The sequence below is a fragment of the Pelodiscus sinensis genome, chromosome 1 (genome assembly GCF_052426305.1).
Source record: "Pelodiscus sinensis isolate ZL-2025 chromosome 1, ASM5242630v1, whole genome shotgun sequence".
Taxonomy (NCBI): domain Eukaryota; kingdom Metazoa; phylum Chordata; order Testudines; family Trionychidae; genus Pelodiscus; species Pelodiscus sinensis.
Window position 1 is genome coordinate 30,563,711 of NC_143052.1, and position 17,514 is coordinate 30,581,224.

General features: G+C 46.4%; 1 protein-coding gene across 4 annotated transcripts in view; it reads left to right on the plus strand.

The window, feature by feature from the left end:
- The window catches only part of CPNE8 (copine 8), a 220,726-nt gene that overhangs the window by 55,821 nt on the left and 147,391 nt on the right, over positions 1 to 17,514 (plus strand). For all 4 annotated transcript variants that reach the window (XM_006120408.5, XM_014572184.4, XM_025183253.3 and 1 more), the window contains one exon: positions 6,158 to 6,197. In XM_006120408.5, the coding sequence (XP_006120470.1) occupies positions 6,158 to 6,197 (40 nt within the window). The remainder of the gene's footprint in view (positions 1 to 6,157; positions 6,198 to 17,514) is intronic.

Genomic DNA, 17,514 nt, shown 5'->3' on the forward strand with positions numbered 1-17,514 from the left:
CAACAGACGCTTCTCTGCTAGGCTGGGGAGCACACATGGGGTCTCTCTCAGCACAGGGACAATGGTCCCCACGAGACGCACGACTACATATAAACTTTTTAGAAGGACGCGCCATCTTCAATGCCTGAAAATCCTTCCTCAATCACATCCAAAACACCATGGTGAGGATACTCATGGACAACGTCACGGCCATGTATTATGTGAATCGCCAGGGCGGTGCGCGTTCCCCTTCCTTATGCACGGAAGCTATCAGCTTCTGGAATTGGTGCATTTACCACGGAATAACACCTAAGGTATCTTACTTACCTGGCACCACTAACGTGACCACAGACTTCCTAAGCTGGCACTTCGATGCGAAATTCGGCACTAGTGGGAATTGCACGAGGGCTTCCTACTCGACCTCTTCCGACGCTGGGGGACTCTGAGTGGATCTCTTCGCAACCTCCTGCAACGTGAAATGCCACAAGTACTGTACCAGGGTGGGCCTCAGCCATGCATCCCTGGGGGATGCCTTTCTCATGAACTGACATGAACCCTGCCTCTATGCCTTCCCTCCCATACTGTTGATCCTGAGAGCTCGTCAAAAGGTGAGGGCAGACAGGGCGAGACTCATCCTCATCGCACTGGATTGACCGCGCCAGCACTGGCTCCCCTTCCTCCACCGTCTGTCCTAATGTGCACCAATTCACCTCCCACCCCTCCCAAATCTTCTCACCCACAACTTAGGATGCCTGGAACACCCCCAGATACACACGCGCACACACACACACACCCTGAACCTCACAGCATGGTTCCTAACTGGGTGATCCCTCTGTTTGTCACCAGTTCAGCACATCCTCGTACACAGTAGATGACAAACCACAAGGAAAACTTACCTTCACAAGTGGCGTAGATTCACCTCCTGATGTGCCATGAAACACTACCTCCCGGAACGGCCTTCTATTCCTTTGGTGCTCAACTATGTAATACACCTAAAAGAGACAGGACTTGCATTAGCTTCCATCAAGGTACACTTGGCGGCCATCTCAGCCTTTACACCACTGGTGGATGGCATTTCCATCTTCGCCCACCCCACTACGAAGAGACTGCTCAAGGGTCTTGCCAACATGAGCCTGCACGGGACCCAGTCCCGCCGATGTGGAACCTGGATCTAGTCCTCAAGGCCCTAATGAGGCCACCATTTGAACCTTTGGCGACTGTACCCTTGCACCTCCTGACTAGGAAAAACGATCTTCTTTCTCGCTATAACGTCGGCACGCAGGGTGGGCGAGCTTTCGGTCATGATGGCCATGCCACCATATATGATATTTCAAAATGATGGGGCAGTACTGAGACTGCACCCCAGATTCATCCCAAAAATTGTCTCGTTTTCATGTCAACGAACCAGTAACCCTACCAGTTTTCTTCCCGAAGCCCCACTCCTCACCGCAGGAAGCAGCCCTATGCTCCCTGGATGCGCGAAGGGGCTTAGCCTTCTGTATAGACTGCACCAAACCCTTTAGACGTACGGACCACTTATTCATCTCCCTGGCACATAGGTCGAAGGGACAACCGTTATCTTCTCAGAGGATTTCAAATCTCATAACCTCATGCATAATGCAATCTTATACAGTGAAATGCTTACCCCTATCCACCCGGCCACGAGCCCACTCCACTAGGGCCATGGCGACCTCGACAGCTTTTCTTAAAGGGGGTCTCCCTCAAGGACATTTGTAGGTCGGCCACCTGGTCGTCACATGAAACCTTTGCCAAACATTACTCTTTATCTTTGGGCATTCATTCCGATGGGGCGGTGGGGACTGCTGTGCTCACCACAGCGGATAAATAGGGACTCCTCCTGTCCTCCTTCTGTTCTGGTGACCACTGCTATGCAGTCACCCATAGTGGAGCACTCGCGGGGACATCCTCAAAGAAGAAAGCGAAGTTACTTACCTCAGTGCAGTAACTATCATTCTTTGAGATGTTGTCCCCGCAGGTGCTCCACTATGGGTACTGGGCTTGCCCCAGTGCCGCAGACGGAGGCTTGTTAAAAGCAGTATCCAGCCGGACCGTGCATGTGCCACGGGGCTCGCGGCATTCGTGCTCTTTTTTTTTTTTTGGCGCGCGATCCAGGCTCCCGCCAGTTCCTTGAGATCGCCTCAGAGTCTGTAAGACACAAAAGAAGAGTGGACTCTGAAGCGGGGAGGAGGGCGGGTAGTGGAGCACCCGTGGGGACACGGTTCTTTCAACCCCCACCCTTTTCGAAAGATCCCATACTCCTCAAAAAATGAGTAACAGATCTTTTGAAAAAGATCTGTTACTCATTTTTTGAGATCTTTTTCAAAAGATCTGTTACTCATTTTTTGAGATCTTTTTCAAAAGATCTGTTACTCATTTTTTGAGGAGTATGGGATCTTTCGAAAAGGGTGGGGGTTGAAAGAACCGTGTCTAGACGGCGCTTTCACTTTCGAAAAATCCTTTTTTTGAAAAAGCGCTCGCATGCCATTATGCAGATGAAGTGCGGGATACTTAAATCCCCACTTCATTTGCACTTTCGATTTGCCTAATTTACATCCCTCTTTTATCAGAGGGATGTAGTTTAGACATACCGGTGCCTGAAGTGCTTAGGGGAACTTAACATTATCTGATCAAGAGAAAAAGTGTCTGACTAGTCCTTCCAAAAAGAGGTTTCCCTAGTCTGGTTTCTGATATATCTGAAACATAAGGGTTCGTTAGTTCTGTCAGGCTGTGTCTATATTACCAGGTTATTTCGAAATAAGTTATTCAGAAATAATAACTCCCAAAATAGCTATTTCAAAATAAGCTTATTCCTGTTCACAAGCAGGAGTTACCACTTCAAAATAACAAGCCCATTATTTCTAAATAACAGGCGTGGTAGTGTGGATGCTTGCCTTGTATTTTTTAAATAAGAAGTTATTTCGAAATAACTCCCCAGTATAGACATGCCCTCACGGTCCACCTAGCAGCTATCATTAGTTCTGTCAGGATCCACTTAGCTGCTGTCATGGCTTTCCGCTTTCTGTAATCACTTGCCTTTAAACAATCCCATGTTGCTCAGATTTTTCTACTGAGCACATAACCAATCCAAACTTTTCAAAAACCTGTTTCCCCTTTAACAAAACCAATAGGTCCTTCCTTTGAATTGCTAGCTACCTGTTTATTGCTCCATCTCTCAGTGAAGATAGTCTTTTCTGTGGCAATTGCTTCAGCCAGAAGAGTGGTTTAATTAAGAGCTCTGGTGTCTGACTCTCCATATATGTACTTCTGTAAGAGTAAGCGGGGGAATGGTCCCGCTATTGCGGTGAACTTTCCTGGCTTCTATACTACCCCAGTGAAATGGACCAGTGAAAGGATCTGAGTCCCCACTCCCACTTCCTTTACTCAAAGGCCTTCCTGACCCTGAGGGCTCCCCTTCCACTCTCCTGAGTAGCAGAGTCCTGGCAATCCCAACAAGGCTGGGCCCAGGTTTTCTGGGGCTTAATACTCAACCTTGTAGTCACTTAGGGCAGGGGCTACGGTGTTCCCACTCCGGGGTGCTCTCTTCGCACTGGATGCTTTCTTGACCCACTGATCATTACATACAGTTCAAAGCAAATACAATTTATTAAACAGTAACTGATTAAAACGAAAAGAATAAGGAAAAAATTAGAGAGGTTAAAAGAGAACACATAGTCCCTCTCTGTAGCCCAGGGACATCACAAACAGCAGTTTGCATTGTGTAAGGACCATTCACAGCCTGTTCCTTATAGGTCCCAGGGCTCTTTCTCAGGCCGTGGCTGTGCTGCAGGGGGGGCTGCAGGTTGGACACGCTTGCTCTGGCAGTAACCACACGACTTCAGGCTCTAGATAGCAGGACCTCTCTCCCAGTTGGAGTTACAATCCCTCTCCTACTCTGGCCTGCAGGGCCTCTTGGCTGGTGGTGTGTCCCTACCCAGAGCATCTTTTCCCCCCTTTGCTGGTCCCAACTGCTCACCACACCCAGCTCCAGACTGTGCTGCTTTGCCAGCCTCCAGCTCCTTGCGTTGCTTCTCTGACCTCTTTGGCTCTGGTCACTGCAGGTCTGCTTCTTAGCACAGGGTCTGCTCTCTTTGAGCTGTGTGTGCCTCTGGCTCTGTCACTGCAGGTCTGCTCCTCAGCACAGCTTGCTCTCCTTGCTGCTCTTCTTAGCTCTCTCCCCCTTTGACTCAGAGACCCAGAAAATCCCAGCTCACACGGAGGACGGGACCTGGCCTCCTAATTCCCTCATTGGCTTGTCCAACCTGTCAGTCAGGCTGACCTGGAGTGTTGGCCTCTTCCCATTGTCCCTGGGGACTGTCAGTCTCATGGACCCTTCCCTTTTTGGTACTGGGAGCTGGCCAACCAGAAACTCCCACTGAGTATAAGTAAGGGGCTAACAGTCTCCGTACATAAGGATAAAGTATACCATATCCAAAATTTTTCACTTCCACATCAATCATGCAATATATTTTCCAACTTTCTTCCCTAAGCTTTTTGCTCCATTAGGACAATGTTAACATTTTACTTGAACAGGACTAAACTGTATAGATCAGGGTGGGCAAATGGGCCTCTGCAGGCTGGATTTGGCCCACGGAGGCCCTGCCACTACACCGTCCCCTGACCAATTAGGGTCTGGAAGTGCACAAAGTTTCCTCTGCCCTGCAAGGAGCATGTTGCACTTTGAAGTGCCGTGTGCTCCTGGCAGGGTGGGAGGAGACTTCACACACTTCCCCGCCCCCAAGCCCTGATTGCATGCTCTTCCTGACCCCAGGCCAAAGTCTCTTCCCACCCTTCCAGAGGCATAGATGCTTAGTGGGAAAGGGGGGCAAAGGAGCTCCCCCACCTGCAGAGCAATCATGGTCTGTGGGTGGGGAAGCTTAGCAGCATCCTGGCCCCATCCCTTCTGTTTTAGGCTCCATCCTTTCCAGGGCAGCCCAGGGCCACTTAAAAAAATTTTTTAAGTGGCCTGCAGCCACAAATTTTTGTCCACCCCTGGTATTAATCTTTCTCACAGTTGTTTGGAGACAGAATGAAGGGACTTCCAGTCTCACCTTAAGGTATCTTCACATGAATCTTCTCATTTTGTTATGACCTGGCTAATGTAATGGCATCAAATAGGGTTCTGGGACATGGTTATATCTCGTGCAGCCTCTTTACCTTTTCTAGCTTACGTGCTTAACCTGGAATTTTCCAAGTTGTAAACTGATCTTTAGTATCTACATTTGCTTCTCATTATGCCATTTCCCAACAGTTTAGAGATGATGCCAGATTTGGACATGTAGTTTTTCAGCTATTATTTAAGTAGTCTGATCCCATCTCCAAACTGAACTATGTGTGACTCATCTGAAGTGGGATGGCTGGATATATGCAGTGACCTGAAGAAGAAAAAAAACAGTTTATGTAACTGTTTTTCAAAGATATTTGGATATGTGCACTCCATGACTCATCTTTCTTCTAGGGATGTTAGTTAACTGGTGGGAGCTGGAGCAGCCCTCTGCCTGCCATGGGCACGGGGCTACTCTAGCCCCGTGGGGCCTGCTGCGGTCGGGACATGCTGAAACCTGGCCAGAGCAGCCTCTAACCGTGGTGGGCCCGGCCTCAGCAGGCTGAGGCACTACAGCCCAGCCAGAGTGGCCTCTGACTGTGGCAGTAGTGGGGGAGGAGCGTCCCCTCGCCTGCTCTGGTTAATTGATTAACTAGTTAAGTTTGTTTAACACTTAATTGGTTAACTAATTAAACAGGATTTTACATCCCTACCTTTTCCCCCTCTATATCCATCTATCTACAAAGAAGGAAATGAAAGGTCAAAGTGGTTCTGCCCTTTATACTATCATGTAGCAGCATAAGGCACCAGAGAGCACATGTACTGCCTTAATGGGCTGCTCCTTACTCAAAGTGCAGGTGGTAATCAATGAGGCCCTAATGTCTGATGTTTATTTGCAACACATCCCAAAGAATAACAGTTATGGATCAGATTTAGTAACTGTGTTGTTTTTTTTTTCTGGTATGAGGTAATCTTATTTACTCCTGAAGTTTCTATTCAAATGTCTTATATCAATTGTGAATATTTATTTTGTATATGTGAATAAACTGGAAAGTCTGTTTTTACATTTCCTTAACTCTGCCACCTGGGAGTAATTGTTTTTCTTTCATATTTTAGATATGATGTTGATTCAAAGAGTCCCAACCTATCAAAGCATGTAAGTGGATGGTTATAGTACTCTGTTTATTATGGGATTATTCCTTAGGTGTATCTTATAATTAAAAGCTATGCTATTCTTTAGAATGTTGATAGTATTTCCTAGCAAATCGTGTCAAATGCATCAGACAAAAATACCGGGATTGTGGTGTGTTGTGATGTAAAGTGTGTGTAATTCTTTTCTAAAATGGGATTTTTATATGTCCATCATGCAGAGTGTACATTGGGAAGGGATATGCTTTTTAAAAAAGTTATCGTTTTAGGTAAATGAAGTGCTGACATCTCCTCATTCACACTTTTGTTGAGCCCAATAGTTGAGGCAGTCTACTTGCTAGCCTCCAGATTTTGATGGCAAGGCTGTAATAACTGTTGAGTGTAACTATTTTATTAATAAGTGAAGAGAGACTTTTTGGAAGAGGAATCCCTGGGTATCTGTAACTGTTTGGAAGAAGAGGGTAGAAGAGGATCATTGGGAGCATTATGTGTGAAGGCTGCAGAGGACCTTGCAGCTCATTTGGGAGAGAAAAAGGGTAGGTTTGTCTGGGGTTGCTGAGTAAAGAGAATGTTATGGCTCTGACATTTATTCTGGATCTGGGCTTGAGGTGAGCTTAGACATTAGGGGCAGGTCTCTTGATGCCATGTACTTCCTCTATACTGATCCGTAGGTAGTGTGCTGTTAATAGATAATCGATAATCTAGTACTATATAATGTCTGACAACCATGCTCTCTACCTAATATGTCTTACAAGGCTGAATATGGTGTTATCTCCATGTATGTGGACCAAGAAATCTAATCTGTTACCTAACCTGGATAGTCTATCTAGCCAAGTATCCTGTCTTCCAACAGTGGCCCTGTGCCAGATGCTTCAGAGGGACTGAAAAATCACGGCAATTTTGATTGTAGCATCAAACGCCTCAGTCAGGGACAAGACCCCATTGTAATAAGCCTATACAAACACAGAACAAAGACTGCTTTGTACTGTCACATTTAACTTTCTAATTAAAAAGTAAAACATTTAATACAGGCTGGCAATATTAATTTTGATTGTCCTTTCCATTATTTTTTAGCCTCTAATCTGGATGCTAAATTATAAATTCTTCATATTGTAAGACAAACCTGCAGAGCCTGGGAAAATTCCCTCTACCCTAGAGACCCAGGCCCAGTGGGATGGGAGAGGGTAGTAGGGTGGGGCAGAGCAGGCTGCCAGGTCTCTCAACCACAGTGAGTGTGTGTGTGTGTGTGGGGGGGGGAAATCTGCTGCCACCATGCCAGGTCCCCAATCCCAGGTAATCACATGGATCCTGTCCCTAGGATGGCTGGGGCTGATGCCTAGGGGCCCTTAAAAGTGCAGGGTCTGGAGTGGCTGCCCTAAGCCGCCATATGGATGGGACGGTTCTTCAAACCCCTTTATATATTTGATTAAATTGATTAACCAAGGCATTCAGAAATCCTGGATTGCAGAGACTATATTCAAGAGAGAGTTTGTTTTTTAAAAAGGTGCTGCATGTAAAGAATCTTCACAAACAAAAAAGGACAGTGATTAAATTCTGAATATAATCTTTTTTAAAGGCATTTGTTTTGAAATTTTTCAAATGTTTGCTTTGATTTGTGTGGGTTATATGAACAAATATTTCTATAATTCAGTAAATTTTTAAACTACTTGTCATATCCTGTAAAAAAATAAATTACACGCTCTTTTCAGTGGACCTCAAGAGGGTTGGAAGGGTTTCCATTTTTTTGGGATGGTGAGGTGGTTTATTTGTGACAGGAAAAGATCATTCTGAGGAGCAGTGAATGGGAGTGGGGGTAATTTGGGGGGCAGAAGATTGGAGTTGGACTATGGTAGGATGATAGAGAGGGTGGATGAGGTCTGTTTATTGGCTAAAAGGGATCTCATATTGGGAAAGGCAGGGGTTTCTCTAAGCCTATCCCCACTCACTGAGCTGCCATTTAGGCGTAGGGAATGAGTCCAATTTCATACCTTCCACAAGGCCCAGGATGTATTCAAAAGTCAGCTTCATTCAGAGCAGATAGGAGAGACTCCTGCTCCCTGTAGAGGGCTTTCATCCTAGCATTCCTGCCTGCAGGGGCCATGGCCACATACCCCTGTGGAGCTAGGGATGCCATATGGTTTCAACAAAAATACCAGACACACTTGACATTACATCACAATCTATATTACATCATCTTTAGAAAATACTGGACATTATATTTTATCAATTTGTTTCCCCAAACAGAAAGCTCAAATACTGAACTGTCCAGTTCAAATCTGGACAACTTGCAACCCTATGTGGAGCCCACCTCCCTCTCCTGGCCTACAAAGTCAAGGCCTAGACCCCACTGAGGTGGGGGATTTTTCCTGCCTGAGTGCAGGATAAGGTGGGCTTTCCTACCCCATCGGTCTTCTGCCAATAAAGTAGTGCTTCTCAAACTGCAGTCCCTTTCCAGGTAGTCCGCAGCTCGAGCTCAGACCCCCTTTCCTCCCTTCCTCTCCCCACTGCAGGAAGCCCACGCTTTTCAGTGCTCCCCCCGCTCCCACGAGGTTGAAGTGCCAGGACTGGCTTCCTGATGGGAGGGTGTGGGGGAGGGAAGCCCCATGCCTCCCCACCAGATCTGTCTCATGGGGAAGAAGTAGAGCTGGAACTGGCTCCACACACTGCTGCTCCCCTTTCCTGGCTGGGGAAAAGCAGTGTAAGGACGCACTGCCTGGAGGCTTTCCCCACTGCTCCCATTGGCTGGATTCCAGCCAATGGGAGCAGCGGGAGGCTGTGCCTGGGATATGGTACCTGGGAATGGCAGGGGGCACGAAGGCAGGTAAGTGCCCCCCCCACGTGCCCAGAACCTGCATCCCCAGCACCTCATGCCCCCTTGAGACCTTGCATCCTCCAGCCTGCTCCTGCACCCTCCCTCCTAGCCAGATGCCCCTCCCCTCCAGCCTGCTCCTGCACCCTCCCTTCTCCCGGATGGCTATCTTTTCTCCAGCCTGCTTCTCTACCCTCCCTCCTAGCCACATACTGCACCATCCCTTGCTCTTGCACCCTTCCCCCCCTGACACCGTACTCCCAGCCTGCTGCTGCACTCTATCTTCCTCCCATCACTCCCTCCTGCCCAGATCCTGCATCCCCTGTCCCGATCCCACTCACTGGCAGCCCTGTCCCACACACTGACCCCCTCACTTTTGTCTCCAACCCAGAGTCTAGAGAGGTTCACAAAATCCAGTAATCCCAGAAGAATAAATGTGGCCTGTGGGAAGCCCGGAACTTCAGTCCTTCTTGTCCCTCCACCATAGGGCTGGAGCACCAGAGGATGAGGTATCTCAGTTGTGAGCCACATCAGTGTGGGTTAGGGGTTTTTGGAGGGTTTTTTTGCCTTGTAGTCCCCCAACTGATTTTTCTGTAGGTCAGTAGTCCCCGACCCACAAAAGATTTCTCCATCTCTGCAATAAAGAAAACTTTGAAACCTTTTGTGTTGGATATAAATTAATATTTTACTTTATTTAAAATGTTGATAAACTAACATGAAAAAGTTAAAGTGCTTAATTTGTTTAAATTAATATTTTCTTTTTACTGGTTAAATTAAACTGCTCTCCCTAGATATAGCACTAGCAAATGGCTTGGGTATAATTATGTAATTAACAGCAAGTTTTCATTAGCAAATGGTAGTCCACGAAAAGGTTTGCATTGAATCAGGTGGGCTATGGGCCAAAAAAGTTTGAGAACCACTGCAATAGAGCAAAGAAGGACCAAAGGAAGCCTGAGGAAGCAGCTCTAATAAAGCAGTTTTAGTATTATAGATGTAAGCACTTGGTTTAAGTTTAATTTTGCCTGCATTTCAATTTCTGTTCTTTTTGTATATTAATAGCTTTTGAATTTTCTCTCTACCCTTCCCTGAAGCATCCCCTCCTCCTTCCTGCCCCCTCGGCTTGCCCAGTTTCAAGAATTGCAATGGCTGTCTCAAACCGATGCTGGCATCAGATGGGCAGTCCTCATGCATTAGGTGCCTAGGAGAGGCACATGTCTCACAAAAATGCATTCAATTCTTTCAAGTAGGAATAAGGGATCTTCCGGAAAAGGGCTTATTTTCCACAAGATCCTGTCTAGACTGGCGCTTTTCTCCGGCAAAACCCCGAGCTGGAAAAAAGTGGCAGCCATGTTCATGCAAATGCTGCGGGGGATATTTAAATCCCCTGTAGAATTTGCAATTCCGAAGTGTCTCATTAGCATCCCTTTTACGGAAAAGGGTGCCAGTGTGGACACAGCCTATCTGTACAACCTCAACAAATACTTATGTAAGCAGTGGTTCAAAATGGTTACCCTGGCATCTATAATTCCAGTGCTGGGTGAGGGAGATTGGTTTGCAGCCCTCGATCTGCAAGATGTGTATTTTCACATGACCATCCATCCAGCCCACAGATGATTCCTTCATTTCATGATAGCATCAGAATATTTCCAATATTGCATTTTGCCCTTCGGCCTTTCATCTGCCCCCAGAGTGTTTTCAAAGACACTCACAGTAGTTGTGGCATATCTAGGTCAACAGGACATTATGATCTTCCCATATCTCAACGATTGCTTTATAAAGGGCTCATCCTGCATGGAAACACACAACATGATAGGTACAGCCAGGAATCTATTTAAATCACTCGGTCTCATTATGAATGAGCAAAAGTCCACATTTCATCCAATGCAGACTCTGGACTTTATACTCCATTACTGCCTGTACCTACTTACCTATGCAAACATTCCAATCCATACAGGACCCACTTGTGACAGCTTCCATGAGTTCCACTGTACTGATGCACGTAGCAGTAGCGTCCTATGGTGGATGCTACGCCTGCATACATTTTTGTTGCCTTCAATATTGGCTGACATCAATATGTCCCTTCCAAAAATCATATTTACAAGCATCTCTCTCTTCCATCCAATGTGGTTGCTTCCCTCAAATGGTAGATAATCTCCTGGCAGGCGTCCCATTCCACCATGATCAACCACAAATCATGACTGATGCCTTTCTACTGGGATGGGGCACCCACTTAGACAGACATTTTGCCCAGGGTTGATAATCTGACCATGATACAGATCTTCATATCAACCTTCTGGAATTATGAGTGGTGGCCAATGCCTGCAAACACTTTCATGCACACAGTCACAACTGCGCAATCAAAATACCGACAACATGACAACAACGAACTATATCAACTGTCAAGGAGGAGCCTGCTCTTCCACTCTTTGTGTTGAAGCAGTGCACCTATGGAATTGGTGTCCACCATAATGTCACCATAACTGCATCATATCTACCCGGCATCAACAATAATATAGTGGACACTTTGAGCAGGCACTGCAGCATAGACTACGAGTGGGAGATTCATCACCAAATGCTTCAGGCCATCTTCTGCTGATGGGGATTTTCCCATATAGATCTATTCGCCTCCTGCTACAATGCCAAATGCCCTTAGTATTGTTCCAGAGTGGATGTGGGATATGGATCATTAGGAGATACCTTCCTAATCAGCTGGAATGGCCTGCTACTCTATACATTTCCACCAATCCCCCTCATCTCAAGAGTTCTTGAAGAAGTCAGGAGAGATAGGGTTTGGATAATCCTCACAGCCCCCTCCTAGTCTAGGCAGACGTGATTTCTGTATCTCTCTCGGATATCTCTCCAATCGCCTCCCCCTCCCCATTTCCTCCCAAACCACCACGATTTGTTGATCCAGAATGGAGGAATCCTACTGCACCCCCAACCTTAGATTTTATACCTGACTGGCTGGCTCCTTGTTGGTTTCAAGAGTCTGAAACACTCTGCTTGGATCATATGAAAGATCCACACACACTACCTATCCCCAAAAATGGAAAAGAGTCAGGGTATGGTGTACGCAAGTAAAATTGACCCATATGTGACACCACTCCATGTAATTTTAGACTACATGCGTGACCTAAAGAAATCAGGGTTATCCCTGAGTTCTTTCAGTGTGGCTGCTATTATTGCCTTCCACCCCAGGTTTGACGGATATTCCATTTTTGCACACCCCACCATGAGAAGATTCTTGAAGGGTCTACACAATCTTAACCTGCCATATAGGTCCCCACCTCTGTCATGGAACTTGCAGATGGTGTTGGACACTCTCATTCAGCCCTTGTTTGAGCCATTGGAAACCTGCCCACTGTCTCTGATGATCATGAAAGTCACCTTTCTGTCGTCTATAATATCTGCCCGCAGGGTGAGTGAGCTTGTGGCCTTTATGGTGACACCACCTTACACTAGGGACAGTGTTACACTCCGCCCTCACCCTTCCTTTATACTGAAAGTGTGCTCCGACTTCCATGTCAATTAACCTATTGTTCTCCCTATTTTCCTTTCCAAGCCCCATTCATCCTAACAAGACGCACTCCTGCATACCTTGGATGTTTGTAGGGTGCTTTCCTTATACAGTAAAACCTGCACTATCCGGAAAACTGTAGAAACTGGCAAACTTCTGACGCGGGGAAAAGCAAAACAAAAAACCTCCCCAAAACCCAGGAAACTGGCCTTTTGAGTGCTGGGCTGCTCCTCAGACGAGTGTGCAGCACATACCTGGGGGAGGGGCGAACTGCAGCCAGAAGCAAGCAGCAAGCATCTCGGCTCCCCCTGTAGCTCCTGGCACCCCCGGCAGGTCAGCCCCCCTCCATCTCCACCTCCTGCCCTCCGGCTTCCATCCCCACCCTCACCCCCCCCTCCCCGCAACAGGCCACATCCCAGCCCCTGCACGGCTCCTGTAGGCCCCGCATGGTTCCTCCCCTCTTCAGGTAACCAGAATTTTTAGGTTACCAGCACTCCCTAATCCCCGGGTTGCATTTCACGAGGCATACCGGAGCGGTCAACAAAGGCTTCCCTTGTCGACCGTGCCGCATCTAGACTGCCGTGCTGTGCCAAATCAGCTGATTGTCAGCACGGCGTGGCAGCCATTTTTATTTTAATGAAGCGGGGATTATTTAAATCCCCATTTCATTGACTACGTCGAGTAAATTACTTTACCATGCTCCGTCGACGGAGCCACGTAATCTAGATGCACCCTGTAGGTTGCATACTGAGAACTTCCAGGAAGCAATCCTTAGTGAGTGGCATCTGCATCAGTATTGGTTTGAATTCTTCTATGCACAAGAACTCTTCCAGGACTTAGGACTTGAATTTGTCATCCTCAAAACAGTGTTCCTTAGGCTATGGTAGAGGTGCTGGTACTTTGTGATATGCTACTACCCAGGAACTTTCCAGATTATGTGGTACCATACAGATTCCTTTCTCATGAGGTCCCTGGGATCCTTGAATCCCCTGCTGTTGAAGGTTATGAAGAGGAATTACCTTCTGGTCCTACTGCATCTTTTCACAAAGGCTTAACCTCTGGTATCAGTGTGGTTACCAGTTGTCACCAGCTTCAGGTACTGACACCTATTGCTCCTCGCCGCTTCCTCTGACTGAGAGGTGTCGATAGAGAAATTCACCACCTTTCCTTTCCAGTCTCCCTCACTTGAGGTGCGGCCCAAGGAAGAGACCCCTAACCGATGAAAGACCCACCAATCATGGCAAGATCAGCCCACAACAGTGATCTTATGGGAACCTTTGGACCCTCCTATAATCAAATGTGCAGGTTACTTTAATGCAAGCGGTGCTGCCAAGAACAACAGCTACCAACACCAGATCCCCTTCCACAGAGGAATGTCTAGAAGAGTAAGATCCCAGTGCAGAAGTGGAGGCACTATTCTTTCACAAAACCTCCTCCTTACCCGGTAAGGCTGTTATTTCTTCTCTTAGCCATTCCACTCAGATGATTTCAAGGCCTTCCAGAAAAGGATCACAGAGGCCCAACAAAGGATGTTGTAGAAAGTTCAGGAACCCCAGCGTTCTTTGCTTTGGACATACAACAAGCTTCTTTTCAATGCCTGATTTGCCTTGCCCATCAGTGAAACTTTATCAGCTTGTATGAAATTTCATACAAGCTTACCACCTATTTGTAAGGGAACTGACTTAAAAAAAACACCTATATTTACCCCCCACATGCTTGGAGTACTCCTTTTATCTCAACCTATCCCTAACTCCTTGGCTTTTGAGGCTGTCAGTGAAAGAAACAATCTAGAGTATCAATCTAAAGCATCCCCTTCTGACCAGGAACTGAAACATTTAGATCTGCTTTGCCACAAAAACTGCTCCTTTGCCTCTTCATAGTTCAGAGTGGTAAATTATTAAGACTCAATTGCAAAATATGACTTCACAAATTATTCTGTGATTTATTTCATTTCACTGAACATCAGCCACAAGACCAGAGTGGACGTTCACAACCTCTGACAGATGGATCCTGGAGATGAGTTTGGCCTATTCCATCCAGTTCAGCTAATTTTTCCAGAGCATCATCCCCATCCTTTTTCAGGAATACACAAGATTTACAATCTCTCCTATACTTAGAGGCAATTGAAACTGTTCCACCTGAACTTTCTCAGGGAAGAATTCTACTCAGACCAATTCAGGACCTTGGGACTTTGTCCGTTCACAGTAATTCAGAAGTGTAACTCTGGTAGCAATAATAACCTCTCTAGATCCAGGAGATAGGCTTGTCTTCCTCAACTTTCAGGATGTATACTTTCATATAACTATACATCTTTCTTTAGAGGGATTTTAAAGCCAGTTAATTAACCAATATGTTTAATCAGTTAACAGATTAAAGGGGAGGGCAGGCAGGGGCGGGCACTCCAGCCTGGCTGAAGCAGCCACTGGGCTGGAGCAGCTTCCTTTCTCTCTCTGTCTCAGGCAGGGGCTGCACTAGCGGACCCACCACAGATAAAGGCTGCTGCAGTGAGGATGCCAGAGCAGCTCCTGCCTGTGGCATGCCAAGGCCCACTGAGAACAGAGGCTGCTCCAGCCAGGACACTGGAGCAGCCCCTGCCTGTAGCGGGCCTCATGCGAGTCAGAAGCCAATGGCCGGTGAACTACTGCAGCCGCCACTGGTTAACGTTAGCTCTTTACGGGTTGCTCCTTTCAGAAAATGCAGTTGGTAGCCAACGAAACTGTGTCTTTTCCTGCTCCTTGGGCACCCTACTCAACACACAAAAATCTTTTCTTATACTTGTACAATACATAGACTTCATTAGAGCCAGGCTGGATTCCACTACATCCTTAACATATTTTTCCATGAACAGATTCACCACAATGCAGACTCTCATATCCTCAAAACCTGCAAACCACAGCAAGATTTTGCCTTCAACACAAGACCACATGGCAGCTCATCCTTTTGTATCACCCCTGGCAAGATTATGCTCCTATTATCTTGAAGCCTGGCTCAGGTTTGTCATCTTTTCCATTAAGCATCTATTTAAGTGGATATCAATATCTCAGTGGGTCCTCAATTCCTTCCTCTAGTTGTAAAGATCTTTCATTGTTACATCCTGCCAATATGCTTGCTGTCACTTTCTACCCAACATCAGGGCCACAAATATGGGGATGGTCAATCCCAGTTGCAACCACAGAAGTCATACCTACTGGTTGGTTTGTGAGCTAAGAGTTGAGCAGGGGTGTCAAAGCTGGAGCTGAGAACCAGGAGTCAAGCCAAGTAATTGGAGCAGGAGTCAGGAGCTAGCAGGGAAGCAATGGACTGGAGTAGGACAGGTGAATGAGGCAAGAACAAAGCTGGAACAAGACTAGGAAAAGGCAATCACAGGAATAATCACATCTGTGGGCATCAGCGTTTAGCAGCCAGCAACCACCTGCTGCTACCGAGGAGCTCTGCTGACTCCCTTCAGCCAAACAGGTAGACTTACCACAATCCAGCAGAGTTCATTAATTTACCTAGAGAGACTGAGATGGCTAGTCCTCAAGATCAGCTAAAAGAGATCAGTATCCTTGACACTCAATCAGAATAATGCTGGATAACGAAGCAGCAGTTTATCCTATAAACTGCCAACAAGGAACAGGATCCTAGCCCTTATGCTCAGAGTTCATTAAACTGCAACTAGTGCGAGTCCCACCACATAGGGTATGTGTACACTACCACCCTAGTTCGAACTAGGGTGGTAATGTAGTCAACCGGAGTTGCAACTGAAGCCCGGGATTTGAATTTCCCGGGCTTCATTTGCATGTTGCCGGGCGCCGCCATTTTTAAATGTCCGCTAGTTCGGACTCCGTGCCCCGCGGCTACACGTGGCACGAACTAGGTAGTTCGGACTAGGCTTCCTAGTCCAAACTACCGTTACTCCTCATTCCTCGTTCCACTCCTTGTGCAACTCCGGTTGACTACATTACAACCCTAGTTCGAACTAGGGTGGTAGTGTAGACATACCCATAGAGATTTCAGTTATTTACTGGGACTTCAGGACACAATAGTGGACTCGTTTTATTAGTCTTTCTATTATGTCCACTATTATGTAGTCATGAAATAATGCAGCATTTCAGAAAATGTTATCTTACCTGGGGCTTACCAGAGAACCATCCAATACAAAGTCCCAAACATTCTGCTTGAGAAGAGCACAGTTGCAATTTGTTGGGGGATGCTGTCCTTATCTTTTGGCCTTGGATTACTATAACTCTATCCTCCATCTTTGTTGCTCCTCAAGATCCTGAGCAAAAGAAATTAGAGGCCATCCTGGCAAGCATCAGATATGGTTCTCAGATCTGGTTACTCTGCCCCTGCAACTGCCTCTGCCTTTCTTTGAAAGCAGCCCACCTCACCCAGAAATCTGAAACATGACGCATCCAACCTCTCGTATTCTGCCTCAAAGCCTGGATCCAAGATGTCTATTTCCAAGCAATACTGATCATCATTTTCAGTATGTGTGGGGGGGGGGGGGGGGGGGAGGGAGGAATCACAAGGAAAATTTACAAGCACAAATGAAAACATTTTTAAGCCTGCTGTAATCCATACTTTCTTTTCTTTTTCACCTTATTTCCAGTCTCTATTAGCTGTTAAATCTAAAACCTATGAATTTATCAGATTAAAGCACATCTGACTGCCGTTACAACTTTTTTTTTTTTTTTTTGCTCCCCAGTCCTGTTTGCTTGTTTTTGCTTTTGTTTTTCTTCTTCACTCAGTCAGCCACTCTGATATTCCTTAAAGGTTTGGGGTTTTTTTGTTTGCTTGCTTGCTTTTTGTTTTTTTGCTTGTTGTGGATAATAACTTTTTCCTGGGAATCAAGAGATTGCAAATAAGCAGAATCAACTGTAGTTGGCCTTTGTGTTCTGGCTACTATGCTAGTATCACTCTTCGTTGTCTGTAGTTGGATGGCCTTTTCCATAGCTTTTTTGATTTCCATCAGTTTTGTTGTAGAATCTGGGAGATTGTGCAGCTTGTCAATGG